At 37.7% G+C, this 11,842-nt stretch overlaps 1 protein-coding gene across 1 annotated transcript in view; it reads left to right on the top strand.

The window, feature by feature from the left end:
* Positions 1-11,842, top strand: part of ATP8B4 (ATPase, class I, type 8B, member 4) — a 257,644-nt gene that overhangs the window by 141,735 nt on the left and 104,067 nt on the right. The window contains exon 14 of the mRNA XM_011928601.1: positions 9,124-9,167. Coding sequence (XP_011783991.1) covers positions 9,124-9,167 — 44 coding nt within the window. The remainder of the gene's footprint in view (positions 1-9,123; positions 9,168-11,842) is intronic.

Here is an 11,842-nt window from a genome sequence, read left to right as displayed (position 1 = left end):
TTAATTTTTGTATAAGGTGTAAGGAAGGGGTCCAGTTTCAGTTTTCTGCATATGGCTAGCCAGTTTTCCCAACACCATTTATTAAGTAGGGAATCCTTTCTCCATTGCTTGTTTTTGTCAGGTTTGTCAAAGATCAGATGGTTGCAAGTGTGTGGCATTATTTCTGAGGCCTCTGTTCTGTTCAATTGGTCTATATATCTCTTTTGGTAGCAGTACCATGCTGTTTTGGTTGCTGTAGCCTTGTAGTATAGTTTGAAGTCAGGTAGCATAATGCCTCCAGCTTTGTTCTTTTTGCTTAGGATTGTCTTGGCTATATGGGCTCTTTTTTGGTTCCATATGAAGTTTAAAGTAGTTTTTTCTAATTCTGTGAAGAAAGTCAGTGGTAGCTTGATGGGGATAGCACTGAATCTGTAAATTACTTTGGGCAGTATGACCATTTTCACAATATTGATTCTTCCTATCCGCAAGCATGGGATGTTTTCCCATAGTTTGTGTCCTCTCTTATGTCCTAAAACAGTGGTTTGTAGTTCTCCTTGAAAAGGTCCTTCATATCCCTTGTTCGCTGTATTTCTAGGTATTTTATTCTCTTCGTAGCTATTGTGAATGGGAGTTTACTCATCATTTGGCTCTCTGTCTATTATTGGTGTATAGGAATGCTTGTAATTTTTGCACATTGATTTTGTATCCCGAGACTTTGCTGAAGTTGCTTGTTAGCTTAAGGAGATTTTGGGCTGAGACAATGGGGTTTTCTAAATATACAATCATGTCATCTGCAAACAGAGACAATTTGATTTCCCCTCTTCCTATTTGAATACACTTCATTTCTTTGTCTTGCCTGATTGCCCTGGTCAGAACTTCCAATACTCTGTTGAACAGAAGTGGCGAGAGAGGGCATCCTTGTCTTGTGCCGGTTTTCAAAGGAAATGTTTCCATCTTTTGCCCATTCATTATGATATCGACTATGGGTTTGTCATAAATAGCTCTTATTATTTTGAGATATATTCCCTTAATACCTAGTTTATTGAGAGATTTTAGCATGAAGGGGTGCTGAATTTTATCAAAGGCCTTTTCTGCATCTGTTGAGATAATATGTGGTTTTAATCATTGATTCTGTTTATGTGATAGATTATGTTTATTGATTTGCATGTGTTGAACCAGCCTTACATCTCAGTGATGAAGCCATCTTGATCATGGTGAATAAGCTTTTGGGCGTGCTGGTGGATTTGGTTTGCCAGTATTTTATTGAGGATTTTCGCATTGATGTTCATCAGGGATATTGGCCTGAAATTTTCTTTTTTTGTTGTGTCTCTTCCCGGTTTTGGTATCAGGATGAGGCTGGCCTGATAAAATGAGTTAAGGAGGAGTTTCTCTTTTTCTATTGTTTGGAATAGTTTCAGAAGGAATGATACCAGCTCCTCTTTGTATTTCTGGTACAGTTCAGCTGTGAATCTCTCTGGTCCTGGGCTTTTTTTGGTTGGTAGACTATTAATTACTGCCTCAATTTCAGAACTTGTTATTGGTCTATTCAGAGATTCAACTTCTTCCTGGTTTAGTCTTGGGAGGTTGTATGTGTCCAGGAATTTATCCATTTCTTCTAGATTTTCTAGTTTATTTGTATAGAGGTGTTTATAGTATTCTCTGATGGTAGTTTGTATTTCTGTGGGATAAGTGGTGATATCCCCCTTATCATTTTTTATTGTGTCTATTTGATTCTTGTCTCTTTTCCTCTTTATTATTCTGGCTAGTGGTCTGTCTATTTTGTTAATCTTTTCAAAAAACCAACTCCTGGATTCATTGATGTTTTGAAGGGTTTTTCTTGTCTCTATCTCCTTCAGTTCTGTTCTGATCTTAGTTATTTCTTGTCTTCTGCTAGCTTTTGAATTTGTTTGCTCTTTCTTCTCTAGTTATTTTAATTGTGATGTTAGGATGTCGACTTTAGATATTTCCCTCTTTCTCCTGTGGGAATTTAGTGCTATAAATTTCCCTCTGAACAATGCTTTATCTATGTCCCAGAGATTCTGGTACATTGTTTCTTTGTTCTCATTGGTTTCAAATAACTTATTTATTTCTGCCTTTGTTTCATTATTTACCCAGTAGTCATTCAGGAGCAAGTTGTTCAGTTTCCATGTAGTTGTGTGGTTTTGAGTGAGTTTCTTAATCCTGAGTTCTACTTTGATTGCACTGTGGTCTGAGACTGTTTGTTATGATTTCTGTTCTTTTGCATTTGCTGAGTAGTGTTTTACTTCCAATTATGTGGTCAGTTTTAGAACAAATGCAATGTGGTGCTGAGAAGAATGTATATTCTGTTGATTTGGGATAAAGAGTTCTGTAGATGTCTGTTAGGTCTGCTTGGTGCAGAGCTGAGTTCAAGTGCTGAATATCCTTGTTAATTTTCTGTCTCGTTGATCTGTCTAATATTGACAATGGGGTGTTAAAGTCTCCCACTATAATTGTGTGGGAGTCTAAGTCTCTTTGTAGGTCTCTGAGAACTTACTTTATGAATCTGGGTGCTTCTGTATTGGCTGCATATATATTTAGGATAGTTAACTCTTCTTGTTGCATTGATCCCTTTACCATTTTGTAATGCCCTTCTTTGTCTCTTTTATATATTAATATATTTTATATTTGTTGGTTTAAAGTCTGTTTTGTCAGAGACTAGGATTGTAACCTCTGCTTTTTTTTGCTTTCCATTTGCTTGGTAAATATTCCTCCATCCCTTTATTTTGAGCATATGTGTGTCTTTGCATATGAGATGGGTCTCCTGAATACAGCACACCAATGGGTCTTGACTCGTTATCCAATTTGCCAGTGTGTATCTTTTAATTGGGGCATTTAGCCCATTTACATTTAAGGTTAATATTGTTATGTGTGAATTTGATCCTGTCATTATGATTCTAGCTGGTCATTATGCCCATTAGTTGATGCAGTTTCTTCATAGCGTCGATGGTCTTTACAATTTGGTATGTTTTTGTAGAGGCTGGTATGGGTTATTCCTTTCCATATTTAGTGCTCCTTTCAGAAGCTAAGGCAGGCCTGGTGGTGACAAAAATCTCTCATCATTTCCTTGTCTTTAAAGGAGTTTATTTCTCCTTCACTTATGAAGCTTAATTTGGCTGGATATGAAATTCTTGGTTGAAAATTCTTTAAGAATGTTGAATATTGGCCCTCACTCTCTTCTGGCTTGTAGGATTTCTGCAGAGAGAACCACTGTTTGTCTGATGGGCTTCCCTTTGTGAGTAACCTGACCTTTCTCTCTGGCTGCCCTTGACATTTTTTCCTTCATTTCAACCTTGGTGAATCTGACGAGTATGTCTTGGGGTTGCTCTTCTCAAGGAGTATCTTTGTGGTGGTCTCTGTGTTTTCTGAATTTGAATGTTGGCCTGCCTTGCTAGGTTGGGGAAGTTCTCCTGGATAATATCCTGAAGAGTGTTTTCCAACTTGGTTCCGTTCTCCGCGTCACTTTCAGCTACACCAATGAAATGTAGGTTTGGTCTTTTCACCTAGACCCATATTTCTTGGAGGCTTTGCTGGTTCCTTTTCATTCTTTTTTCTCTAATCTTGTCTTCATACTTTATTTCATTAAGTTGATCTTCAATCTCTCTGATAGTCTTTCTTCTGCTTGATTGATTCAGTTATTGATTCTTGTGTATGCATCATGAAGTTCCTGTGCTGTGTTTTTGAGCTCCATCAGGTCACTTATGTTCTTCTCTAAACTGGTTATTCTAGCTAGCAATTCGTCTAACCTTTTTACAAAGTTCTTAGCTTCTTTGCATTGGGTTAGAACATGTTCCTTTAGCTTGGAAGAGTTTGTTTTTACCCACCTTTTGAAGCCTACTTCTGTTAATTTGTCAAACTCATTCTCTGTCCAGTTTTGTTTGCTTGCTGTCAGGAGTTGTGATCCTTTGGAGGAGAAGAGGCGTTCTGGGTTTTGGAATTTTCAGCCTTTTTGCACTGGTTTTTCCTCACCTTTGTGGATTTATCTACCTTTGGTCTTTGTTGCTGGTGACCTTCGGATGGGGTTTTGTGTGGACGTCCTTTTTGTTGCTGTTGACACTATTCATTTCTGTTTGTTAGTTTTCCTTCTAACAGGCCTCTTAGTTGCAGGTCTGCTAGAGTTTGCTGGAGGTCCACTCCAGACCCTATTTGCCTGAGTAACACCAGTAAAGGCTGCAGCCCAGCAAAGATTGCTGCCTGTTCCTTCCTTTGGAAGCTTTGTCCCAGAGGGGCACTTGCCAGATGTCAGCCAGAGCTCTCCTGTGTAAGGTGTCTGTCGACCTCTGCTGGGAGGTATCTCCCAGTCAGGTTACCCGGGGGTCAGGGACCCACTTGAGGAGGCAGTCTGTCCCTTAGTGGAGCTTGAGCGCTGTGCTAGGAGATCTGCTGCTCTCTTCAAAGCTGGCAGGCAGGAACATTTAATTCTGCTGAAGCCGTGCCCACAGCCACCCCTTCCCCCAGGTGCTCTGTCCCAGGGAGATGGGAGTTTTATCTATAATCCCCTGACTGGGGCTGCTGCCTTTCTTTCAGAGATGCCCTGCCCAGAGAGGAGGAATCTAGAAAAGCAATCTTGCTACAGAGGCTTTGCTGAGCTGTGGTGGGCTCTGCCTGGTTCAAACATCCCGGCTTTGTTTACACTGTGAGGGGAAAACTGCCTACTCAAGCCTCCATAATGGTGGATGCCCCTCCCCCCACCAAGCTTGAGCATACCAGGTCAACTTCAGACTGCTGTGCTGGCAACTTCAGACTGCTGTGCTGGCAGTGAGAATTTCAAGCCAGTGGATCTTAGCTTGCTGGGCTCCATGGGGGTGGGATCTGCTGAGCTGGACCACTTGGCTCCCTGACTTCAGCCCCCTTTCCAGGAGCATGAACAGTTCTGTCTCACTGGCATTCCAGGTGCCACTGGGGTATAAAAAAAAACTCCTGCAGCTAGCTCGGTGTCTGCCCAAACGGCTGCCCAGTTTTGTGCTTGAAACCCAGGGCCCTGATAGGGAATCTCCTGGTCTGCAGGTTGTGAAGACCTTGGGAAAAGCATAGTATCTGGGCTGGAATGCACTATTCTTCATGGCACAGTCCCTCAAGGCTTCCCTTTGCTAGGGGAGGGAGTTCCCTGACTCCTTGCACTTCCCGGGTGAGGCAACACCTCACCTTGCTTCTGCTCACCCTTCGTGGGCTACACCCACTGTCTAACCAGTCCCAGTGAGATTAGCCAGGTACCTTAGTTGGAAATGCAGAAATCACCCCCCTTCTGCGTTGATCTCACTGGGAGCTACAGACTGGAGCTGTTCCCATCTGGCCATCTTGCCCTGGTCCCCTCAGCTGTGTGATTCTGTTCTGTAGTGCTCAATAGAACCATGTCCTAGGGTGGGCAAGTTCTTGATTATCCGAGTTATCTCAGTAAGGGCAGCATTTTATACTTGATTCCTATCAGCTCTGGGGTTTATGTAAGTGCACATGGTTTTGGGAATCTACTATTCATTTACAGGGCTGCCTTGAATGGCCAGATAAGCTGTTTCATTAATACCCACTTCTTGTTTGTGTGCTTTTATCAAAATACATGCTCTATATTTGGCTTTTCAAGCATTCCATTTATATGTGACCGTTGTCACCCCAATGCTGGCTGATTTGCATATTGTTCCTTCTGCTGAGAGCACAGAGGCTCTGTGGAACTTTCTGTGGATTCCTCTGGTCTCCAAATGTCCCTTCACGGGACTCTGAGTGTCCAGTTTGTCAGTACAGAAATCTCAGGAAGTAAAGGAAATCCAAGAAAGAGGGAAAACCTTTCCTTTGTCCCCTGATGGGAAACTTCATACATTGCCAAGTATTTTAAAGCAAGATTTGACCCTGAACAAAACTAAGAAATAGAAGAAGTTGATGTTTGCAATCTCCTACTTTTTGACCTCCTTTGGTTACCCACATCCATATAACCCATGGTCATTATGGTTTCCTCAGCTGTCTTCCACTCCCAGTTTCCTCTCCCGCCATCTCTGGTAGTGGACAAGATGATTTCCAGCCTGGACTTCCACAAGCCCACAGTGGTATTGTTATATCAATGTATTAATCTTATATCAGTATCATGATGACTGGTAAATAACAGAACCTTTCCTTAAAAAGTTCCCATTGGACATTATTCTCAGAGGCTTTCTAAAAATATTGCTTTAACCCAAAAAGTAGTTTAAATAGGAAACTTTTAAGCAGAATATTGAAAATATTTTGAATTTTGGGGACTTTTTGGATTTTTTTTTTTTTCCACATATTGATCTAATAATACAATCACTTCTAGGAAGCAATCTTAAAGGAATTATCAGACATGTGGCCCAAGATTCATTTGTAGAAATGTTTATCACATTTTGTGATAAAGGTTCTATTTTTGGAGAAGGCCCCTGACTTTCACAAGATCTTTGCAAATCTCCAAATTCACAAATCCCATGATAGCTTGTAATTCCTCTCATGAAATACAGGAAAGTAACTTAAAGATTTAAGTGATCCTTTAGACTCTTATTTTATGTGCTGTTATAATTTATAATGCATTTATAATGCCATTAAAAGAAATTCTTACTAAAGCACTCACAGAATGTTTCAGAATCATTTTTCCTTGTTGTCATACAAGTTGGGCATATTAATATCACAGATGCAGGCCTTGGGAAAATGTAACATTCGACTGTAATTTATCTAAATCTTCTATTTCCTGGGTAAGAAATATTATCTTCTTAGGCAATTTTTCTTCACTTTCATCACCAGCCCTGTAAATGGGCTTTTATTGTAGGGAGGAGGCAGACCATTTAACACAAAGACACATTTTTTTTCTTTTTCTTTTTTCCATCATTTTATTAGAGTGACTGCATACAGGGTAACCACTAGAGCATAACACAGTGAATTTGAGATTTAAATTCCAGGTGCTAGGCCAGGTTCATTCACTAGCTCAGGGGCTCCTCCCACACCACAGCTGTACAGCATTCCAGATTCAGACCAACGGCCCAGAGAAACAACAAATAGAACTGCTTGTCGAGTGGTGGGTGCTCATAGCATTGTATAGCGAAGAGAGGGAGAACTTAGATTAAAAAACCCACTATGCTTACTTTAGTTTTCATTTAGTCATGTTATTTTTAACCATTCTTTCATTCTCTTATCCATAAAACGGAAATGAAAATCTTCACTTTACAAGTTTATTATAAGGATCAGTGATAATTTAAAAGCCTGGCACAGGTTGATTCAAGTAATTCTTTTTTTTTTTTTTTTTCCAACTTTTAAGTTCAGGGGTACATGTTCAGGATGTGCAGGTTTGTTACATAGGTAAACGTGTGCCATGGTGGTTTCCTGGACAGATCATCCCATCACCTAGATACTAAGCCTAGCTGTTCTTTTAGCTGTTCTTCCTGATGCTCTCCCTTCCCACATCAACAGGCCCCAGTATGTGCTGTATCCCCCGTGTGTCCATGTGTTCTCATCATTCAGCTCCCACTTACAAGTGAGAACACGCAGTGTTTGGTTTTCTGTTCCCGTGTTAGTTTGCTGAGGATAATGGACTCCAGCTCCATCCATGTCCTGGCAAAGGATATGACCTCATTCCTTTTTATGGCTGCACAGCATTCCGTGGTGTATATGTACCACATTTTCTTTATCCAGTCTATCAATGATGGGCATTAGGTTAATTCCATGTCTTTTCTATTGTGAATAGTGTCGCAATGAACATATGTGTATGTGTATCTTTATAATAGAATGATTTATATTCCTTTGGTATATACCCAGTAATTGGAATGCTGGATCAAATGTTATTTCTGCCTTTAGGTCCTTGAGGAATCATCACACTGTCTTCCACAATGGTTGAACTAATTTACAGTCCCACTGTAAGAGGTTCTTTTTCTCCACAACCTTGCCAGCACCTGTTATTTTTTGGCCTTTTAGTAATAGCCATTCTAACTGGCGTGAGACGGTATCTCATTGTGGCTTTGATTTGCATTTCTCTCCAATGATCAATAATATTAAGCTTTTTTTCATATTTTTGTTGTCCTCATTTATTCTTCTTTTGAGAAGTGTCTGTTCATGTTCTTTGCCCACATTTTAATGGGAGTTGACAGGTTTTTTCTCTTGTAAATTTGTTTAAGTTCCTTATAGATTCTGGATATCAGACCTTTGTCAGCACAGAATTTTTCTCTCATTCTGTAGGTTGTCTGTTCACTTGGATGATAGTTTCTTTAAGTAACTCATTATTATTATAAGAAATATAATCCTGGCAAATAGTATGAAACCTTCCAATGCCAAGTAAAATAAAAAAAAAATTAATGCCTCACAATAGGGAAAGCGAAAGTAAATTATGCTACATCTATAATCATGGGCTACTATACAACGATTCAAAATAAGATTCAAGACAATTTGATTGATAGGAGAAATTCTCATACTTTGCATGGTTAAAAACTGTAAAAACAAGAAGTTTATGAACAATGTGGTGAATATATGTGTATATAAAAATCCACAATAAAAATCATTCTATAAATACTAGTTATTTCTGGATGAAAGGAAGTGATTTTTATTTTCTATTGTAAATGTCCCCTATTTTCCATTGTATCTATAATAAGCACATATTAGCTTTATACTAAGAAAAAAGTTATTTTACATTTCTGGCATATGGGTGGCTATGTTATCTGACTGCAGAGAATACTGGCATTGTTTAAGGTCTACATGCTAATTTGAGCTTGATATTATACAGATGTATCTGGCCCAGACCAAGATAGGCAAAGTTCTGCATTGCGGAGAATTGGTCTGGCAAGGATATAATTTTGGATTTCTCAACAGTGGGAATAACGTGAAAGATAGAAATTTGCCTCTTGCAAATATCATAGATAATGTAATAACAGAATGATAACATTTACAGAGAAACATGATTGCTTCATTTTTGTTTTAATGCCTACTGCATTTTAGTCCTATCTTGGGTAAACACGAATGTCTCACTGTATAATGCCATATTTAGGGTTACAATTTGAAAACACTCCTAAAACCGTTCCCCTGTTTAAATTCATAATGCCATTTAGTAATGGTGATATAATAAATAATAAGTGTATTCCTTAAAACTAAATGTCTAATCTAATTTCAATTTCACTTACTTTTAATTCTCAATTTTTGTTTTGTCAGGTGAAGTACCTGATGACCTGGATCAGAAGACTGAAATAACTCAGGTGTGGAAGTGATAAAATTTTATTCTTAGTTTCAATTTCAAATTATATGTGGTTTTAAGAAAATGGTAAACTTTTAGTGTCCTGATTTCCACTAAGACCAGATGAGATACTTAATGCATAACATTAAAAAATAGGTTAATATGATTCAGAATTCCTTCTTATACTACTGAACCAACCACAGAGTTCCTCCTGTTTTTTATTCTTGACATATTTATGCAGATACAAGGAATCGTATTTCCCCACCTTTTACATAGTGGAGAAATATAATTACATAGGTGGTGGCATAATTTACATAATGTTCTTCAACTTTCTCAACAATGTATCTTGGAGATGTTTCTAGATTAGTTTTAAAAAAGTACTTTCTCACTCTTTTTAATGGCTGAATGGAATTTTGTTGTATTGATGTTCCAAAATTTATATGAAGACATTTAGGATTTTCAATATTTTTCTAGTAAAGAAAATGCAGCAAAAAAAGCCAAAAACTGGGTGCATATGTTATTTCACGTTAGAGAATATAGAATCTGTTTCTAGAAATAGAATTGCTAAATCAAAAGATATATGCATTTGTAATTTGATAAATATTGCAAATTGCCTTCTTTAGAATTTATAACAGTTTACCCTGACACAAACAAGTGTAAGAATGTCTGATTTCCCCCACTCTCACCAACACAATGTTTTATCAAAGTTTATGATCTTTGGTGAGATTATATGAAAAATAGGTACATCAATATTCATTCTAATTTTAACTTCTCTTATTATAAGTGAGGTTCAACATATTTTCATATGTTTGAGAGCTAATTATGTTTCTGTAAGTTTCTGGTTCATAATTTTTTTATCCATTTTTTTCTATTGGGTGGTCTATTACAAAAATTAATTTGTATATTTCTATATTGGGGAAAATAAGTATTTGTCTGTGAAATGAGTTTTATGTATTCTTTTCACAATTTGTCATTTGTCCCATGATTATTTTTTCTGGTATTTTTGCCATGAAAAATATTTTATTTTCATGTAGTTGAGTTTATCACTTTTTCCTCCATCACTGAGTTTTATGTCTTAGATATGAAGCACACCATCATTATAGAGTTAATGTTTTACGTTTAAATCTTAGATTCATTTGGATTTTATCCTGGTGTAGAAGGTAAAGCATAAGTCCAACCGTATTTTTCTCCAGATGATTACTGACTTTACTCATTTATTTAAAATCCTATCCTCTTTTTCACTGATTTGGGATGTTACCTTTATAGCATGCCAAACTCTTGTGTACTAGATCTATTACTGAATTTTTGATGTGTTTTCTTTCTATGCATATGTTAGTATCATACTATTTTAATTGTTGACAAAGGCTGGGCGTGTTGGCTGATGCCTGTAATCCCAGCACTTTAGGAGGGTGAGGCAGGAGAATCACGTGACGTCAAGGGTTTGAGACCAGGCTGGCCAACAGGGTGAAACCCCGTCTCTACTACAAACATAAAAATTAGCCAGGCGTGGTGGTGGATGCCTATAGTCCCAGCTACCTGGGGGGCTGAGGCAGGAGATTTGCTTGAACCTGGGAGGCAGAGGTTGCAGTGAGCTGAGATCTCACCACTGCACTCCAGACTGGGTGACAGAATGAGACTCCATGTCAAAAAAAAAAAAAAAAAAAAAAAAAATTATTGACATTGACAAGGCTCTAACATTTGGTAAGACTAATTGTTTTTCAGTGCTCTTTTTTTTTTTTTCCTGTAGATTTCTCTTAACTGTTTTGCTTAAACTTTCCTCATGATTTTTTGTTAGAATGATGTTAAATTTATTGATTATCTTAAGAAGTGTTAATATCCTTATGATGCTGAATTTTCTTATCCAAGAACATAGCATGTATTTCAAGCTACTTAAGTCATATTTTGTGCCTCTCAGAAGCATTTTCAGGTTTTCTGCATAAATATGTTGCTCATTAAAAAAATTATTCCTAGGTATGCAATTAATTTTGGGGGTTCTTTGAAACCAATGAGAACAAAGACACAACATACCAAAATCTCTGGGACACATTTAAAACAGAGTGTAGAGGGAAATTTATAGCACTAAGTGCCCAGAAGAGAAAACAGGAAAGATTTAAAATTGACACCCTAAGATCACAATTAAAATAACTAGAGAAGCAAGAGCAAACACATTCAAAAGCTAGCAGAAGGCAAGAAATAACTAAGATCAGAGCAGAACTGAAGGAGATAGAGACACCAAAAATCCTTCAAAAAATCAATGAATCCAGGAGCTGATTTTTTGAAAAGATCAACAAAATTGATAGACCGCTAGCAAGACTAATAAAGAAGAAAAGAGAGAAGAATCAAATAGATGCAATAAAAAATGATAAAGGGGATATCACCACCAATTCCACAGAAATCCAAACTACCATCAGAGAATACTATAAACACCTCTACACAAATAAACTAGAAAATTTAGAAGAAATGGATAAATTCCTGGACACATACATGCTCCCAAGACTAAACCAGAAAGAAGTTGAATCCCTGAATAGACCAGTAACAGGTTCTTAAATTGAGGCAATAATTAATAGCCTACTAACCAAAAAAAGTCCAGGACCAGATGGATTCACAGCCGAATTCTACCAGAGGTACAAAGAAGAGCTTTTACCATTCCTTCTGAAACTATTCCAATCAACAGAAAAAGAGGGAATCCTCCATAAT

Source organism: Colobus angolensis, unplaced genomic scaffold, assembly GCF_000951035.1.
Source record: "Colobus angolensis palliatus isolate OR3802 unplaced genomic scaffold, Cang.pa_1.0 Scaffold78, whole genome shotgun sequence".
NCBI lineage: Eukaryota > Metazoa > Chordata > Mammalia > Primates > Cercopithecidae > Colobus > Colobus angolensis.
This window is presented reverse-complemented; position numbering and strand designations above follow the sequence as displayed.